General features: G+C 34.6%; 2 protein-coding genes and 1 long non-coding RNA gene across 6 annotated transcripts; 2 read left to right on the top strand and 1 right to left on the bottom strand.

Annotated features, from left to right (window-relative positions):
• Positions 1,942–2,769, top strand: LOC107636187. The gene has a single exon (XM_016339711.1). The coding sequence runs from the start codon at positions 1,942–1,944 to the stop codon at positions 2,767–2,769; it is 828 nt and encodes a 275-aa protein (XP_016195197.1).
• Positions 7,845–9,902, top strand: LOC110270963. Its single transcript, XR_002360805.1, has 2 exons — positions 7,845–8,014; positions 9,507–9,902. It is a non-coding gene; the product is annotated as an uncharacterized LOC110270963 (long non-coding RNA).
• Positions 15,200–19,691, bottom strand: LOC107639064 (mitochondrial thiamine pyrophosphate carrier). 4 transcript variants are annotated; one of them, XM_021120922.1, is made up of 8 exons: positions 19,348–19,688; positions 19,061–19,208; positions 17,858–17,974; positions 17,329–17,440; positions 16,885–17,012; positions 16,523–16,675; positions 15,751–15,891; positions 15,200–15,546 (listed from the first exon to the last, which is right to left on the bottom strand). In XM_021120922.1, the coding sequence occupies exons 3-8, from the start codon at positions 17,900–17,902 to the stop codon at positions 15,328–15,330; spliced, it is 798 nt and encodes a 265-aa protein (XP_020976581.1). In that variant the 5' UTR covers positions 17,903–17,974; positions 19,061–19,208; positions 19,348–19,688; the 3' UTR covers positions 15,200–15,327. The 4 variants fall into 4 exon arrangements, with proteins under 4 accessions (XP_020976581.1, XP_016197964.1, XP_016197965.1 ...); XM_016342478.2 differs by having other exon boundaries at positions 19,054–19,208; positions 19,348–19,687; XM_016342479.2 differs by having other exon boundaries at positions 15,347–15,546; positions 15,713–15,891; positions 19,054–19,208; positions 19,348–19,691.

Genomic DNA, 19,974 nt, shown 5'->3' with positions numbered 1-19,974 from the left:
ATCTATTTCTTTACAAACAAATTTAGCAAATAAAAAAAATTAATTTGATTTATCTGCAAAAAATTTGAAGATCATTTTAAGTTAATTTGATTTTGAATTTGAGAAATGTTATATACACCACTTTGTGCATTTTTTTTCAATAATTTTAGGCAATCAAATTTTTTACATAATCAAATCTAATTAAATTATGTATTTTTTTCAATCCGTTCATTTTTTTTCTCCTTTTTCTTTCTTTTTTTTTTTAATTTTTTTCCTCCTTCTTTCTCTTCTTTCATCATCAGTATTATCATTATCATCATTATTATTATTGTTGATATTGTGTTCTTCTTTTTATACATTTTTATTCTTTGTTCTTATTATCTTCTTTGTTTGTTTATTTATTTGTATATTTTAAAAAATTTATGAAGAAGAAGAATAAAAAAGAAAAACATAATACAAAAGAAGACTGAAATTTTTTATATTAAATACAGAAATACAATAGAAATGAGAAATTTATTATATAAAATATAAAATTTTATCACGATAAACATATAATTTGAATTAATATCCATACCATATTGCAAAAGAGTTTGTTGTTTAAGATTTAGGAGTATATTATATAATTTTGAAATAAATTTGTTTAGATAAAATCTTTCATTTTTAAAGTAAAATATAAAAAAATACAAAAAAAATGTTGTATCAATAACAAAACATAAAAAAAAAAGAATATATTAGAAAAAAGAAAACAAAAAGAAGATATATTAAAAAAAAATTGGTGCCATGATTAAGAAAAAAAATATGGACAAATTGAGAAGAAAATACTTATATGTATAGCAGATTTTTTTATAACTTTTTCTTTGGCGTTTGAAATTATTAATGAAAGATAAAAGATATAAAAATATCATTCATATTATAAAAACTGTGAAATTTTGCTACACATTTAAACTTGTTTGGCAACTAAATTTAACTAAGTTGGCACAAATTCAACAAAATTTACTCACATAATATGCGCGTGAAATTAAGTTGTTCTTTTTTTCGTTGTATTTCTTCGTGCACCTCCTCCTCCTTTTTTTATTGGTGCTGTTGTTGATATTATTTTTGTTTCTTCTTCTCCTTTTCTTATGTAATATTGCAGTTATTTATTTTTTTGTTTATTTTTTTTAGTTTTATTTCTCTTAAAAGAGTGAAATAAAAAGAATTATGAAAAAATAAGATAAGAAAAAGAAGATGAGAACGAAAAAGATGAAAAAAAGAAGTAGTAGAATATGAGAAGGAAGATAAAGGGTTTTGAATTATGCAGAATTTATCAGAAAAGTAACACCGAAATTTTTTAACTATATAACACATAAATTTTTTAATTTTGACACCGAAATTTTGCTACAAAAGTACAAAATGTCTTCTTTAATGCTATATTTTTTCTTCTTTTTATTTTTCTTTCTTTCTTTCTTTCTTTTTTCTGTTGCTCTTATTTCTTCTTTTAGGAGCATTGTTTCTCATATTAGACTTGAATGAACATGTTTATACTATATTGCAATCTTATTTAGTTAAATAAATGTAGGTTTCTCCTCTTTCTACTGATTTTGCAGCATGATGTGTTTCTTCTTTTTTTTTCTTTTTTTTTTATTCTTATTAAGAGAATAAAACAAAAAGAATCATAAGAAGGTAAAATAAGAAGGAGAATATGAACAAGAAAAGAAAAAAAGAAGAAGAAGATAATGATGATAATGAAGAAGAATGAGGAGGAAGAGTTTTGAGTTATCATTAAATAATTTCGGTGTATTCTGAATTTAATTTCGGTACATTATCGATTTAAATAAGGTGCACTTGGTTTGAGCTTGTTTTAAACTGAGTAAGGGCGACCTTAGTTCCAGGGTGACTTCCAAGATTTCGTTCCGTGACAAGGTTATTGGTTCTACGGTAGCCACAGGGATAAATCGGGCTGAAGCTCTAGATGAGGATTCAATGACAGTGGTCACTGGAAAACAAGGAGATCCTATGCCTCCAAGAGTTTGCTTCTCCGAAGAGGCTAGGAACATCCTTTCTGAACCATACAAGGAAACAATTGTGATTAAGGTTCTTGGAAAAAACCTTAGTTACACGGCCATGTTTCATAAATTGAAAGGGGTCTGGAGGATCACCGGTGGAAATGAAATCTTGGATGTGGGTTTTGGGTACTTCCTCGTTAAATTTGATCGCATGAACGATCGAGAGAAGGTTTTACTAGGGGGGTCATGGATGATCTTCGGTCACTATATTGCGGTCAAGCCATGGACACCGGATTTTAAACCTTATGAGGACACTTTCGAGGAGACTATGGTTTGGATTCGAATCTCTGGTTTGAGCATATGGTACTATCAGGATAAAGCCATGATGAGAATCGCTTCTGCTGTGGGAAGACCAGTCAAGGTGGATCTGGCTACTAAGTTGGTGGAAAGGGGAAAATTTGCTCGGGCTTGCGTGCAAATTAATCTTGATTTGCCGGTGGTCCGGAGTGTGATTGTCGATGAGTTTGAATATAAGGTGGAGTATGAATGCTTACACCTTATTTGTGACAAGTGCAATTATTTCGGGCATCCAACAACTGACTGCAGAATGACCCCAATAGATTCGGAAAGGGTGGATCGAAAGGAAACATCAGTGACCGAGACGGCGGCCCGGGTGGTGCAGCCACAGGAAGCTTCAAAAGAGAAAATTTTTGAATTTGGATGCAATCCTAAAGAGTCAGTGATAGTTGCAGAAATTGGGGAGGAATTAGATGATACGTTGCATGGGAAGGAAGTGGGGTCCTAACATTTGGAAAATGAGGCTGGCTGGACCAAAGTCAGCGGTAAAAGGAGAGAAAAATTGAGTCAATCAAACAAAGCCCAACAAACATCTAAAGATAAAATGTCGGTGCGCTCAAATCAGAAATTGGACCAGAACCGTGACTTTGGGCTACGTATGAGAGGAGCCGAATCAGGGGTGAAGACCAGGTCGGTTAGCGGATCTAAGGCACGTATGGCATCTTCCAAACAGCAAGGGGTGAAGGGCAAATCTGTCTCCGTTGCGGTGCCGCCATTATCAAAAACGGACACAAGAGGTTGCGCCCTTCTTCTTTGCAGAATTCGCCGTCGACTCCGGACTGCCTTGGCGACACCAGCAAGCAGCAAATCGGCAAATTGGAAGGGTTGTCAGTGGAGGGACACAGACAAACCGGGCAACAACCGGACAAGGACAAGCAAGGCTCAGGGGGATATGATGGTGGATCTTCATCATCTCGTTAGGGACTTCAGCTGAGGTTGGTCCTTTTTACAATACAAATTGTTTTATGGATTATTTAGATTTAAGCTTTCTATTTTGGAATATTAGAGGTGCCTCTAATAAATTAGCCCGGGTTCATAGTAAGGAGTTAGCGAATAAATTTCATCCTACTTTTTTCATTCTGTTTGAAACCCATATTGCTTTCGAGAGGATGAAATCTTTTTGGAATAATCTAGGTTACCAGGGTGTTGGTATTGTTGAGGCTAATGGTCATAGTGGGGGTATCTGGGTTCTATGTTCTAATTCAAATATTTCTATGAGAGTATTGGATGTAGTTGATCAATGTATCAGTTTTGAAATCACTATGGGCAATACATCTAGTTACTGCAGTGCGGTGTATGCTAATCCGCATATACATCGGCGTAAAGAACTGTGGGGTGACTTGACAAGGATTGTTAATATGATCCACGGACCTTGGATTGTGTTAGGGGACTTTAATGATGTTTTGTTGCAGAGTGAAGTTAGAGGGGGGCAATTTAGACTTGCCAGAGCAGAACAATTTACGGAAACATTGGAGGATTGTGGGCTGTTTGATATGGGGGCTATTGGGAGAAGATTCACTTGGTACAGGAAGGTGAAAGGTGGGGTGCAGGTGGCCAAGAAGCTTGATAGAGCAGTCATCAACCAGGATTGGCGACTAATGTTTCCGGAGGCTTATACTGAGGTGCTGGCGCGCCTTCACTCTGATCATTGCCCATTATTCACTAGGTGCAAGATGGCAAAGAGGGCTACCAAGGGCCATCGTCCGTTCAGATTCCAGGCTGCGTGGATGACTCATCCTGTTTTTAGGAATGTTGTTGATACAGCTTGGAATAGAGGAGCTCCGGATGTAGTCAAATGTTTGTTGGAGGTTCAAAAAGATGCAACTAGCTTCAATAAAAAGGTTTTTGGCAATATTTTTGTTAAGAAAAGGGAGTTGGAGAGGCTTTTGAATGACGTTCAGATTACTCTGGAAAATCGGGAGGATCAACAGCTTAGGATCAAAGAGCAAATTTTGCATCAGGAACTGAATGCTGTCCTTCTTCAAGAAGAGTTGTTGTGGTATCAAAAATCTAGAGAACAATGGGTGAGATGTGGAAACAGAAATACAAAATTTTTTCATCTGCAGACAGTTATCAGGAGAAAGAGGAACAAAATTCATGGGTTATTTTTGGAGGATGGGTCTTGGGCCACGGAGAGCTCTCTCATTGAATGCGGCTATTTTTGATACTCTCATTGTTCTAATTCCTAAAGTAGAAGTTCCCTTTTCCTTACGGGAGTTTCGGCCTATTAGCTTATGTAATGTAATTTATAAAATTGTCACAAAGGTTCTAGTTAACAGGTTCAGACCTTTCCTGTCGGAGATCATTGGTCCTTTGTAAGGAGGGTTCATTCCAGGAAGAGGAACCACAGAGAATATTATCATTGCTCAAGAGATTATGCACTTCATGAGGAACACCAAGTCTTGAAAAGGGACCATGGCATTCAAGATTGATTTGGAAAAAGCTTATGACAGGGTAGACTGGCGTTTTCTGGAAGCTACTTTGGTCCGGTTTGGGTTTCCAAAGGCTACCATTGATCTTATATTGAATTGTGTGACTTCCTCTTCGTTGGCAGTTTTGTGGAATGGGAACAGGCTCCAAAATTTCAATCCGAAGAGAGGGTTGAGGCAAGGAGATCCTATGTCTCCTTATCTATTTATACTCTGTATAGAAATGCTTGCCTGCTTTATCTCTCATAGAGTTTCCCAAGGTTTGTGGAACCCAGTTGCGGTTTCTAGGAATGGACCACGACTCTCTCATTTGATGTTTGCAGATGATCTTTTGCTTTTCTGTAAGGCATCAAAAGCTCAAGTAATAGAGGTCATGCATTGTTTGGACTTGTTTTCTAGAGCGTCAGGTTTAAAGGTAAATCTTCATAAGTCAAAGGCCCAGTGTTCCAAGAGGGTGTCGGAGAGGAGAAAAGAGGTTCTCTCAGGGGTCTCTAACATCCGGTTCTGCAATGATTTGGGTAAATACCTGGGAATTAACATCGGTCATGCCAGAGCTTCCAGGAAGACGGCTCAGGAGATTATTGAAAAGATTTTGAGAAAGCTCTCCAGTTGGAAAGGACGCCTACTGAATAAGGCAGGGAGGCTTTGTCTTGTTAAATCGGTTATGGCCTCTATCCCAGTTTATGAAATGCAAATTTCTCTTCTCCCGAAGTATGCATGTAAAAAAATTGATTCCTTGATGAGACAATTCTTGTGGAAAGGCCAAGCGACTGGAAAAGGGCTGCCTCTGGTCAGGTGGGAGGTCGCCATAACTCCTAAAAAGGCAGGAGGATTGGGTATTAGGGATACTTCCTGTGCTAACATGGCGCTTCTGGGAAAGTTGGTATGGGATTGTCTAAATAATAGTGAGAAGTTATGGGTGCAGGTTCTGAAGCATAAATATCTTAGGAATCAATCTGGTATGAACAGAAACAGTAGAAATTCTTCATCGGCTACCTGGAAGAACATTGTTAGTGCCTATGAGCATCTCAAGAAAGGGCTTCATTGGAATATTGGAGATGTCCACAAATCAGTTTGGTATGATGAGTGGACTCCTTTTGGTAAGCTTTGCAACCTTGTTGATAATGAAGACAAATTAAGTTATACTTAGTCACCAGCATATCTGATACAAACCGAGACGCTCAATAAACCACTGCTCGAACCAGAAATGCAATACCAACCAAAATCATTTGATCCTTCCCATTGTCTTTTAGATTGTTACTTTTACAGCTAGCATCACCAAAATCCTATGTGCTACTCCTGCTTCATACAAAATGCATATGCTTTGTATGTGAGGTACCAAAAGACAACAAGTGTTTAGCAAATTGAGTGAGATATGAGCAAGGCTGTTTCGGTTTATATAGACATTAAATGACCCGAACTTTTGTCTTGTTTTTCCACCTAAAGACATGTTGTAAGATAACTAAAAAGCAGAAAGTGTGTAACTAAATCTAGGAATCTACCTTATTTTGTTTCCAATTCCCTTCGACAGGAACTATGGACATTTTCCAAAAAAAAAAAAAAATAAAAAAGATAAAATTTATTCAAATGGGACTGTGATGTGATTAAACCCTTAAAAGAATCTGGTATATGTTGGATCCTAGTATCCTGGACTCGACGGCTGGTACTGCTCTTGAAGAGTGGTTTCGGAAGGCCTTGGCTAACAATGAGGCGTCCTTTGGTGCAGGGCTTTGGTGGGGATGGAGACATAGGTGCAATGACATATTCAACACTGACAACCCTTGGACAGACCATAAGGTTGTTGCCTTGGCCAAAATTACCGCCAAAGACTTACAGGTTTACAGGAATCGAAGCAATGCCTTTAGGTCTCTCCGAAATTGCCTGTGTTGGGAACCACCGGTAGGCAATAGTTTTAAAGTTAATTGTGATACAAGCTTGTATATGGATTCAAATTTAGCGGGATTTGGGTGTATTATTAGAGATTCTAAGGGAGATTGGATCTCGGGCTGCTCTGGAAGCATTCCCCCTTGGTCTATAATCAGATGTGAATTATTTGCTGCTTGGAGGGGGCTGGTTTTAGCTTGGGATTGCGGTTTGAGGGATATTATATGTGAAATAGATTGCCTTGACATTCTGCCCATCATGCATGAGCTTACAAGTGAGTATCCATCTGAAGTAACAGATTTGGTTCACAAGATTCAGGAGCTTTTATCTCGTCCTTGGCTTGTTCACGTTGAATGGGTGTCCCGAGAAGCAAATAGAGCTGCGGATTGGATGGCTAAATATGGTGCCAAGAGTAACTCTAATCATGTTATTTGGTCTGAGCCTGGTGTTGATCTCCAACGAATCATCCGCTCGGATTTAGAATAGTTTTTGCTTTGTTTCTTTCCTTGTTTAGTCACCAAAAAAAAAACTGAGTTTATTTGTGTGTTATCATCATTAAGTAATTTCAGTGCATTCAAAATTTGAATTGTTATACGTATAAGAAGAAAACGACGATGATGACAATAACGATAAAATAACAATGATGATAATGACAATGATGATGAAGATGGAGAAAAAGGAGGAGAAGAAATTCAAATGAAAAAAGGAGGAGGAAGAGGAGAAAGTGGTGATGACGGCAGCGATGATAATGAAAGAGAAAAATGAGAAAAAAAGAAAAGAAGAAAAAGAAGCAGCAGCAACAGGAGTAAAAAAGAAGATAGAGCAGCAATATATATAAAAAAGAGCACGTACAAATTTAAAATCCTTTATAACAATTTGGTTAGATTTAATTAAATATTTTATTTAATTTTTAACTTTTGACTTATAAAAAGTAGTAGTATTAATGTCGGGTGCAATTTTCAAAACCAAATTGCAACTTTCTAAGAAGCTATTTTAGAGTTTAGAGAGAAGTTAAAAAAAATGATTTCTCTGATAATACTTCTACTTTTCATTACATTTCTTTAAAATAAGCACTTTTAGAGTTAAAAATCCAAACACAAAATAACTTATTTATAAGTTACTTTTAACAGAATTATTTATTATTTAAATTATTTTATCAAAAAGAACTTAATTAAGTTAGTTAGTCGAACTACGCCTAAACCTTATTCCATCAAAATCTTCCCCATGTTTTTTCCTTTTCCCAAAATACCCACTTCCTCTCGCCCTCTTCTCCCCTCGGTTCTCGCCACAGCCGGTGGAACCCTCTCTGCTTTCACGCCGTCGCCAAAGTCTCGCTTTCTACTCTCTAAACTGCCTGCCTTCCCTTCTCTTCTTGCTCAAGTAAGTGGCTTCTTCCTTCAATCTCATAAAAATTCTTTTATGCTTCTATAATTCTATCCTTTTTGTTTGTTGTTTTATTTTATCACTCGTCATTCATCAACCAATATGTTTAACTCCCACCGTTACAAACCCCTTATCTATCTAAACCTAAAAGTCCTATTCCGAAGAACACCACCACACATGTTCTGCACTTCACAATCACACTCTTTGACGGTTTCATACCTCATCGATAACCTTGGCTTCACCCCACAATCCGCTCTAAACACCTCAAAACGGCATAGTTTCAAGACCCCACACAAGGCAGACTTAGTCATCGCATTCTTCAAGACCCATGGATTCTCTCATTCCCAAATCGCTGCCATTGTTGCCAAGCTACCTAGGATACTTTCATCCAATCCACAAACGATCCTGCCAAAGTTTCATTTTCTGGCCTCCAAAGGTGCTTCCACCGATGACATTGTTCTGCTATCCACTAGGAACCCTAGATTCTTGCATTTGAGCCTCAAGAACAACATAATCCCTACTTATGCAATGCTGAAAACCTTCTTTCAATCCGATGAGAAAACGCTCCGTTGCATTGCTTCTATCCCTGGTTTGTTTATGGAGGCTCGCTTGGTGAAAAATGTCAAGTTGTTGGCTGATGCAGGAGTCTCTGACTCCGCTATCGGTTATTTGTTGCGGACCAGAGTTTTAGTGCTCTTGTCTGCTGACTTGAGGAAGCAGGTGGATGAAATAAAGGAATTAGGGATTGATCCTTCAACGGTTAAGTTCGCCATAGCTTTGCAAGCCAAAAAGACTGTACCGAAATCACTGTGGGATGCAAAAGTCAATGTCTTGAAGAGCTGGGGTTGGTCTAAAGAAACAATGTCCGAAGCATTCAGGAGGAACCCTTTATGTATGCTATCATCTAAGGATAAGATTAATGAGGTGATGAAACTTTGGGTCAATCAGTTAGGTTGGGACCCTTTGGCTCTTGCCAAGATTCCATGGCTTTTTGGATATAATTTGGAGAGAAGGATCATTCCGAGGGCTTTTGTTCTCCAGTATTTACTTGCAAAAGGTTTGAGAAACAAGAGTGACAATTTGTGTCTGCCGTTTTTTATTCCGGAAGACATGTTCCTTAAAAGATTTGTGGAAAGTTTTACAGAAGATATGTCTCAACTACTTAAGATATACCATGAGAAAAAAAAGATGTTTATGATAACTGCCTAGTATGTAACTTAGATATGTCACTCCGTAAATTACGACTGATTGTTGCATTCTTCAATTCCCCGTGCACTTGTCATGTATATCAACTATCAACTAGCTGATGCTTTAGAAATGACTGATGCATTATAAGTTTTTTACAGATTCTTTAGTATCCAAATATTTGTTTGTAACCTAGATGACACTACCATTATGTTGTTGCTGCCATTCTGGGCAATATGTGTGTTTAGTGTTTTGTCCGTGCAAGGATCTTTAGTGCTTAGTTCTTCTTAAATCTCAATTTTAGGTGCAGGTTAGCTCATTGTGCTAACGAGATAGGTGAAGATATCAAAGGTTCTCTTAATGATTGTGGAGTTGGAAATTTCAAGGTTCTCTTCAATGACCAAGTGAGAGCAAAGTTTGATTGATGGGATAGTTGTTCATCCATCAGTTGTTTTTTTATGTTTAGTTGCAGATAAGATATTAACTACAGATCAAGATCTTTCTTCTTTTCAGTTTTGAAGTTCCCTCACTAGATTTTATATATATTGAAGAAACTTAGCTTGCTTTCTCCGTTTTATTTCTTTTATTTTTTCACTCTCTAGAGGTGTTCAGTAAAATTCTTTTCAATATGCAAAGAGAAGTTATGTTCTTATTTACAGCATGATCATGTGAATAACATAGAGCATAAGTTACTATCATCATAGAATGAGTTTGATACTTTGATTCCAACTTGCTTTTTTGCATTCTCCTGATTATTTTAATTTGCGTCATAAGTTAAGCTTTCTGTACTATACATGATGGGTAATCTGTCTCAGAAACCATCTACATGAGCATGTTCCTTGGATGTGAATCCTTGAAATCGTTGGATACAATAGTTCAATGTGATGGTTAGACAGCAATGTCACTCTCTTTACTCGCTTTGACATTTAATTTAACAAAGCTTTCCGATGAATGCTAATAAAACCCCAAGTTAGTCACAAAAATATAGTCAAATTTAGTTACATAAGTTTTAGAATATGCTGCCTTAAGAACTGATTTGATTGTCAAATACTCAAATGTCAAAAGTGCAAAACCAAAAACTGAATTCATTGCTTTTAATTATTAAAAACTAAATTGTCAACCCTTGCAATGTATTAAAAAAATGATAACTAATGTTCCGGAGACATGTATTAAAAATATAAAAATAAAAATAAAAGTCTATTTATTTAAAAATAAAAAAATTGATTTATGATCTTGATTAAAAAAATAAGGAGAAATTAAAAATTATTGATTATCGGTTTCAAAAAGTCATTTCCAATATTTTCAAATAACAGGTTTTATTTATAGCATCCTTCTCTTTTCTCAATGGGTGAAAACCGAAAAGTCGAGAAAAGTTAGACCGTGTCTCACTCTTAGACTTGGTGTAAAATTTTTACTTTTCAAAAGTAGCTTATGAGAAATGTCTTTTAAAAGACATTTTTTTAAAAGCGGCAGCACTTGCGTTTGGTAAAATCACGTTAAAAATAACTTTTAATAAGCACAAGCACTACAATAGTGTGTTTGGTAAAATAGCTTTTAAAAAGTAAAAAAATTATAATAAACATATTTATAACAAAGAATCTCCATGACTGAACTTAAAATTTTAACATGTTAGGTACTAACTAAATTCTAGGAGAATGGAATAGGCATAATGAACTAAACTTTTTTTTTATTAAAATTATTGGTCAATCAAATTCTATGAAACCTAAGAGCTATTAGTGCATAAGAATATTAAAACAATTTTTAAAACTTAAAAAAATTATAATAACATGTTTATAACGAAGAATAATTTATTTTTTTAAATTTTAAAGACTAATAATTTAAATATTTATTTGATTTACTCTCTATATTAATATAAATAGAGTTATCATTAGTCAATAATAAAATTTGAATGTAATCTAATGTTAGTACTGATACGTCTATTACCCATCTATATATATCGACTCACTTTTACAAATCACAGAAAATGGGACACATCTCAAGTAAAATTATATATCTATATTTACATATGTATATATATGTTGTTATTATAATTTTGACTAATGTTCATGAAGTTAGTGTACGAAAATTTTATAATTGGTTTCCATAAACCAGGTCTCCTTCTTCACGTTTTAAAGAACAGAGAAAAACAAACATCTACTAAAAATACAAAAAACACACAAAAAATAATATAAATAGATAGAAGTTCATACCTAATACATGATAGAAATGTATTTGTGTTGAAATTGTGAAGATTAGGTTGAAAAATAAAAAAATATATGAAGATTGTGTTAGAATTTGCGAAGGTTAGGTTGAGAAATTAGAAATATATGAGTATTTCAATGGCAATATAATAGCGGGAAATATGTGTGGAAAAATAAATGAAATCTGGTGTTAATAATTAATAATAGTAATTTTGAATATTTATTATATTAGATTTTTTTTTTTAATTTTGATAAGCACAAGCCAATTTTGAAAAGTTCCTCTTAGGTGCTTTTAAAAGTAGGCACTGGATTCGATGGTCCCAGAACGTTTGGACTATTAAATGGTCCATAACAAAACATGTTTTTTAAGTTTTTTTAACAACGGCTAAATAGTCATTTTCTAATTTTAATTATAAATTAACCCCATATATTTTATTTAATTATAAAAAATATTTTTTATTTTATAAATTATTATTTTATCATTCATCTATTATGTTTATTAACAATCAAAATAAAAAACAATAACGAATTAGATCTTCCATTGATCGTAATAAACTTTTTGGCCATTCCAATCGATTAAAAATTTATATTTGATTCGTCACGTTCAGGACGGTGAAAATCAATCGATTGGATTATCAAAACAATGGATTGAATTTCAGGTTTCCATAACTCAATTGATTGTTTCGCAACTAAAATGTTGGTTTTTTAAAATTTAATCGATTGAATTTTGCAAGGCATGCGGGGTTTTTCTTATTCAATCGATTGGTCATATTACCAATAGATTAAAATCATCAAAGCAATCTGGTTTAGTTAATTCAACCGATTGGTTCTGTTATTCCCTCAATAAATTCATCTCCAAAATCTTGTTTAGATTCATATTATTTATTCATCATATCTTGGTCACATATTAGCTCTTCTTGTTGGTTAATGTCATCGTCTTCATAGTATTATTCATCCATCTCAATGTCCGTAAATATACCTGACATCTTCAAAATTTATCAATGAAAGAAATTCCAATACACTTCCTATAACACTAAAATTATTTTTACTTATCATTTAAACAAATACCATTTTCCAAAATTCCATTTTTCAACTTTAATTTTTCAAATACGATTTTTTTTATTTAGGGTGGCGAGTTAGCCGCACTCTATATTTTTGTATAGATTTTGTCTGACCTCCCGAACTCTATAATTTTTATAGAGTTTGTCTAACCCGGTGAATTTCACTCGATTGTGATAATGGTTGTCATTGTCTATTGTGAAGTTTAAGAACTTGAGTTAGCCAGTTTTTTTAGAATTTGAAGTGAAGTTCGTCGGGATTAGGCAAATTCTATAAAAATTATAGTGCGGCGAACTTGCTTTGTATAAAAAAAACTCGTATTTGCGGAATTAAAGTTAAAAATGGGGTTTTCGAAAATAATAATTTACTGAGGGCTAACAAAACCAATCAATTGAATTAATTAAACCCAAATTACTTTGATGATTTCAATCGATTGGGTAATATGATCGATTGAATAAGAAAAATCTCACATGCCTTGCAAAATTCAATCCATTGTGTATCAATTTCAATTGATTGAAGTTTGGGAAGCCTAATTTCAATCGATTGGTTTGTGCATCCAATGGATTGAATTTTTAACAAAAACAATTTTTCCAACTCAATACGTATGTAATTGGATCAATGATAAAATTATAATCGATTAAGATTGTAAAATATTTATTACGATTAATGGAATATCTAATTTATTATTGTTTTAGTTTTTTATTCTCAATAAACATGATAGATGAATGATAAAAAAATAATTTATAAAATAAAAAATAGATTTTATAATTAAATAATATATAAAGAACTAATTTATAATTAAAATTAAATAAGAACTATTTAGCAGTTATTAAAAAACTTAAAAAAACATATTTTGTTATGGGACCATTTAATGGTCCAAACGTTCTGGGACCATCGAATCCTTTGTCACCCCTAACTTTTAAAAGTCGCAAGCACAAAAATTTTTTAATTTACCAAATGTAAAATGAGAAGCTTTACCAAACCCAGCCTTAGTAGGTTAGGCTTGCAAATCAGTTACATGGTCTGAGTCTCTTCCTGAAACTTGTTAAAAGATCTGGTAATTTTTTTAATATTTAGAATACTAATTTATTTTAAAAAAGCATTTATGTATATTGTATAATATGCCAAATTCAATATTTACAGCAATATTTAAACTTTTTAAACATTTAAAATATATAAAGTCGCATTTCGTCTAGCATCTGGTAGAATCCAAACACCTCAGACCTCATCATCTTCATTGTTGAAGCTGAAGCCACCCCTCGAACGAGAACCACTTGATGCTGATAAATTCTCTCTTTTATGTATTTTGCTGGATTAGAAAACGGAAAATGTTAGTGGGTAGAGACTTTGGAAGCAGTGATTTTGGACTCAACCTATTTCCATAATTACAATGGCATTACATTTTTTAGTCTTTTTAGTAGCTATTGTTTTGTCTGTGAAGCTTGCCAGTCTTAACTTGCATTTGCAAATGTGGTTGCTGCATAGATAATGCTTGTAATTCTGGTTTTTGTGTGAGGATTTATTGATGCCACTATGATAATTATTTGGATATGATGTGCTGTTATTGTTCTTGGCTTAAGATGGTCATCCAAGGGTTACTTTTGACAATACTGCTGCAGGCCTTTGTGGTTGAAACGTACATAGGGCCATGCCGAGATTGTGGAATACGAAGCTAGATTCTGGCAGTTATGGGGAGAGGCCAGTTCCTGCAAGTGTGCAATTACGGCAGATCATCCTCTTGCATGAAGGCAAGGCTGTGAGTAGTTATTGACTTTTGTAGTTGGATTGTACTAATATAAGTGCTTGCACTTGGAATTGATCTGTTCATTTTCCAATGTACCACAACAATTCTTTTATTCAAGCCACTATCTGTAAGGTTAATGGAGTAAGCTGAGACTTTGTTGAAAGTTGAAACACATATTTTATGGACACATCAGTATACAAATGCACATAAAATACATGTATTTAATGTTTCTCCAAAATGTTGAGACACATATACAATCAATTGGACACAATTTTTTACACCATCCTCCGTCCTCCCTCCTCCATCTTTCCTCCGCCACTAACCTCTCGCTCAATCATTACTCTTTCTGCCACCGTTGCTGCCACTGCATCTCCTCCTTCATCCAGATCTGCCGCCGCTGCTACGTCTCTTCCTTTGTCCATATCTGCGATTGTCGCCTCTCCCCCCTTCGCAGCACCCAGGACCGCCTCTCCCTCTTCCTCTTTGAGTCTGCCATTGCCGCCTTTCTCTCTACCTCGGTTCTTCTCCTTTTACAGATCTGCTCCTCAGTCACCTTCTCCTCTCCTTTCGTTTTTCTTTTTTCTTTTGAAAAGTAAATATTTTTGTTGATTCTTGTGAAATTTTTGCTGGCTGATTTGTGATGAACTATGTGTGATGATAAATCTAGTGGTGGAGATGATGGATAGTAGTGGCAGCAATGGTGGTTAATTTTTTTGTTTTAAAACAAAATTTATTATAGGGATAATATGGACTTTTTTTAATTTTATTGTGTCTTGTTCAATACTTCAATATTTTACCAAACACAATACATATAATTTGTGTCTATATCTTTAATGTCTATATCTTTGTCTCAAGAATTACAAAAACCAAACACTGCCCTAAGGATCCTCCCCACCCACCAAAAATAAAACTTTTTTTTGCCAACAATACGAATGTTTAGTCAGGTTTGAAGTTATTTGTACATCTCTAAATCTCAATTATCAACATGATCAATAGTTAAAATATATTAGCATATACCTGCTTCTTGTATATTAAAAGGGGAATTATTTGAGTACAAAAGAATGAGACCCCAGAAAACAAAATCACAAAAAATTTCTCCCCTCAATTTAAGTGTTAAAAAATCAAGTCAAAATTGACTCGAGCCAATCTGATGTCAATTCATATGCTACAAATGTTACAGCACCAGCTGGTGCAGCTTTAACAGTTGATGGGATGATCCCCTTATACAGACCAGCCCAACCTTCTGCCTGTGATATCCGTTTCATGGCGTCAAACATGTTTCTGTACGCACGGTGTTCCACACGAGCTCCATATCTTGGATGCCTTTGCAGACCTTCAATCTGGAGGAAAGAAAGCATGAAGATCCATAACTACATACTCGATGGACGTCCATAACGATAGGGCATGAGAAGCCATTTATTCAGCATGCGTTCTATGGGTACGTATGAGCTCAGGATCTAGTTCTAAAGGGGAAGGGAAGAAATAATAAAATAGATTCATAATTACCCTGAAAGAAAGAGGGTGTGTCAGATTCTAAAATCTACCTGAAATCTTTTCTTGACTACATCAAGTGGATGACAAACAAGCTTAGCGCATGTACCAGCAGCCAACCCACACAGGAAAAGTTGAAAGCTAGATAGGCTATCTTCTCCAATAGCATTTGAGTATTGAGTGTGGTTCCATGCCTACAATTTTCACATAATATGACAATTACAAATGAGGAGATATCAAAGAATCTCTCACTATAAGGAATACTTATAAAGCAAAACATTTATTGGCTGCATGTCAAGGAATTCAATTTTACAACTATATAAACCAAATTTGTACAGTCCCATTTTAACATATACCTTATTCTACTATTTCCATACAATTGTTATAAAACAAGCTGAAATACACCTGACACAAGGTATGCCTAGATGCATTGCTCTATAATGGCCTCCATATGTAAAACTGACGGAATCAAATGTCTAGATATCTGGAATGTGCTAACATGTGGAAGGTAGACATTAGGAAAGTGAGACATAAAACTGTAAACCTCATGTCTGCATAAACTCATCATAGGATTCCAAATAGCTTATCAATGCATTTCATATAATTCTAGATCTTACAGATTCATTTCACTTAAACCAAGATTGTAATATTACAGCACTGAAGAGACACACATACTAGAATGACAAAAATGCTGAATATTAGAGAACCAAAAAAATGAAACTAAGTTACTCTGTTTTCAACTTTCAACATGATCGGCGGCATTTAATGCATGCAGGGAACAATCATGTCAATAGAAAACAAATAGAAAAAGGACTGAAATTTTACCATAGCCCAACGTTTAAACGTATCGTAAGTACCAAATTGTAGGCCTGCATAAGGTATAATCTCAACTAGCGTTGGTGACAGTCCGGCATACAAGCCAGAGAAACCACGAGTCTTAACAATGTCAACGAATGCTGACCTCATGTTTGGATAAACCTAGATGATGGGAAAACATTAGCATAGCATAGTTATTAACTCAAATCACGAATAACCTCATTATATGCATTCAAAAGGTTAAAAATTCTATTGTCAAAGACCAGGAGCTCAGTCTTTTCAATTCTTCTGTTTTTCTGACCTCTGCAGGGTGAAACACAAAATTACATTACATTAATTTATTTCAAATCCTCATTTAATAATGTTGATACCTTCGGTTCACCTTGAGAAGCTAATATGGTTCGAAGGAGATCAAAAGGATATGATCCTACAGTAGCTGTACACCCAGCTAATGCCCCACTCACATAGGATAGATAAGGGCTCAAATTAATGTGATTCTCTGCAGAAACAGAAAGCAAGCAATGAGCAACATACACCTACAACAGGAAATTTATGATAATTATTTATAAACTGCACAGGGACGCAGGTTTTGGTCTGCATATATATAGTTTATGCTACAGAAAGCATCCTACCCTAAAGTGACTTGCTTGCAAAAATAATTCAGCAAATGAAGTTTGACATTATGGTAAAATATGCGGACCTACATTTTCAAAAATTATCGATAATAATGTGAGAAATCTAGGAGATAGGTTCACACTGCTCATCAGGCTAATATGTTGGGCTAAGAAATAACAGTTGAAAACAAAACTGAATACCTGATTTGGAAGAACCAGAGGCAAAAGATTTTAACTTGTGCAAAACTGTGAACTGTATGGATGTATATGGCATAACCATGAGCAAAGCTGGTACATTGCCCCGCCAAAAACCCTGTAACATGTCGCACACAAAAAATGATAATACACAATTACACATTTTTTCCATCGAAAAATGGTTGGCAAAAAACTTCTAGGAAACTACTTTAAGAATAAGCATTATCGGGAAAGGGTAGCCTAGTGCTTAAGGTTCCTACCTAATGTGATATGGGGAGAATATAAGTGTGTATTCTTAACCCCCACTAATGGACAAACTATTCTATTACTCCAACCCATGACTTATAGGCCACAAGGCAGCAACCTTGTTACAGTAAAGCTCTTCCTCTCGATGCAAGCAAGCGCTATCACATAAAATAATTTCACCAACAACTATTTGGTAACAGTTCAAGGGGACTACAAATGCAGCACCAGAATTAACAGTGAAAGAGCAGTAGGCAATTTAACCATAATTATAAAAGCTTAGTTATTTTACCCGTATGCCTTCTTCTCTAAAGATATCTTTGCTTGCTTGAAGCATGCCAGTATATTTTGATGGTGCAGAAATTTCCTTGCGTAGTAAAGCCCATGAAGATGTGGGCTCGAGTTGAACCTGAAAATAAATGGGAAAAGCATTCTTCAGCTCAATACTTGATATGATAACGGAGCAGGAGATAATGAATAGCCATGACTCTCCAGAATCCTATATCTCATAAAAGTTAAAAACATTACATAGTGCATAGACACAAATCACACTGAAACATGCCAAACCCCATGTTAACGCAATTATCCTAACGTCACATGATTTTTTAAGAACAATAATGGCAACCACTGAGAAATCCATGGTACATTAACTAAGTAATTGGAAATGTTTTGATGGCCATGAATGAATATAATTCTCTAAATGGTCAATAGACCATTTTTTGTTTGCTGAGGGTATGTTGAAAGGAAAATAACGACATGAAGCCATATTTTCAATTTCCAACCACACATCTATAATCAAGCAACAACAAAGCAAATTATACTCCATACATTTCACACCAGATTGTATATATCACCCCCATGATTGCAACAAGAACTACATAGTCATTTAGCCATACTCTTTCCAAATTCCAACCAGTTAAACTTTAGGTGAGCCGCATCACATCAAAGTAAAAGTGGAACAGATTACCAAAACAAAGCCCATTGTGACATAAATGATATAATGGCACACCCTGGAAATTGATTCTCTGCCATATGCTATTCATTAGTTACAAAATCAAAAACTGGTTTCCAGCAAAATTTTGACAGTGACATGAGTCTTTGCCAAGCAGTATACATCTCCCTAAAATATTTTTTTTAAAAAATAACTATATAAAAAAATTGCCAGGCTAATGTTTGTCCCCAAGTTCCATTCTGTCTCTATTTAGTGAAGTTTCAGCAGCTCTTACCAAACTGTATATGAGACACCATCTTCAATACTCAATAGTTCTAGAACCTAGAAGAAGCAAGTTTTAATAGTGTTTGAATTCTCAATGTACCGGTTTTTGTACTTCCCCTTGCTTATTAATTACTCTATCCACTATTTCATACCCCTCTATATATCATACAAAATTAGCAATAATCTTCTTATGATTACTTTTGTAAATGCAGCATAAAACACAAGTATGAATATGACAAAAAAAAATGATCATGATAAGAAAAAGAGTTGACCTGGAACCTAATCTTAATAACATCAAGGGGAGAGGTAACTGTTCTTGATATAGCACCAGAAATAGCTCCAGCAGAGGAATCAATCAACGCTCTCTTCAGCTGGCTCGGCTCTTCCTCCTCCATTGCCATACTCTCTTCCCTTTTCCAACTACCACCTACAACAAATCGTCAAAACAGTTCATTCTTTTGACCCATTGACAAAATAAAAATAAAAAAATCGAGGACATGGATTGAGAAAATTAGGGTTTCTTTCTTAATTGGGTAAAAACGGCAACGTTTTGGGGGGGAACTCACCGACAATCGAGGACGGGGAAGGAGGCAATGGAGAAGGACGCAGGCATTTAGAGAGAGAAAGAAAAACGGTATTTGATTGGTTGAATTGAATTGAAGACTGTCTAAGAGATTTGTTTGAAGGAATTTAGAAGAGTCCAAGGAAGAAAGAAACTAATTTATTTGTTGTAATAACTAAAAAAATAAATAAATTATGGGTTGAGTTGAGTTGTGATGGAGAGAGTGATTCTGGGGATGAAGTCAAGCTTTTAGTTGTTCTTCTTTTTGCTGTTTGGTACGGGTCAAGATTCTTTCCTACTTTGCAATCTTCTATACTTTTCTTTTTTTCTGTTTTTTTTTTTAACTAAAATTTAAAATAATATACTTGCATGAAAAACAAGAGAGACTTTAAAGTTTAAACAAGAGAATTTATCACGCGTCAAAACTCAAAACCCAAAAAAGAAGATTAAAAAAAAAATTTGTTAAAACTAGTCAAAATCAAAATTCAAAAGTCATCCTGTCATGCACACAGACAATCCCTATTTTGGTCAGAATAAATAATCCCTATTTTGGTCAGAATAAATAATCTACTAAGTTTAAAATATAATAAAGGTTAAAATTTTCTCAAAATAAATTAATAATTTAGTATAC

The sequence above is a fragment of the Arachis ipaensis genome, chromosome B04 (assembly GCF_000816755.2).
Source record: "Arachis ipaensis cultivar K30076 chromosome B04, Araip1.1, whole genome shotgun sequence".
Lineage (NCBI taxonomy): Eukaryota > Viridiplantae > Streptophyta > Magnoliopsida > Fabales > Fabaceae > Arachis > Arachis ipaensis.
The sequence above is the reverse complement of the archived record's forward strand: the minus strand, read 5'-3'. Positions and strand labels throughout refer to the sequence as shown.

Bases quoted from the DNA above. Each gene is read 5' to 3' on its own strand.
- LOC107636187 (XM_016339711.1), top strand. From the start codon at position 1,942: ATGACAGTGGTCACTGGAAAACAAGGAGATCCTATGCCTCCAAGAGTT.
- LOC107639064 (XM_016342478.2), bottom strand. From the start codon at position 19,182: ATGGCAATGGAGGAGGAAGAGCCGAGCCAGCTGAAGAGAGCGTTGATT. The intron at 17,441-17,857 runs GTAAAATAACTA...GACATGTTACAG, and splicing joins TTAGAGAAGAAGGCATACGG to GGTTTTTGGCGGGGCAATGT. The intron at 17,013-17,328 runs GTATTCAGTTTT...CTGTTTCTGCAG, and splicing joins CTCTGGTTCTTCCAAATCAG to AGAATCACATTAATTTGAGC.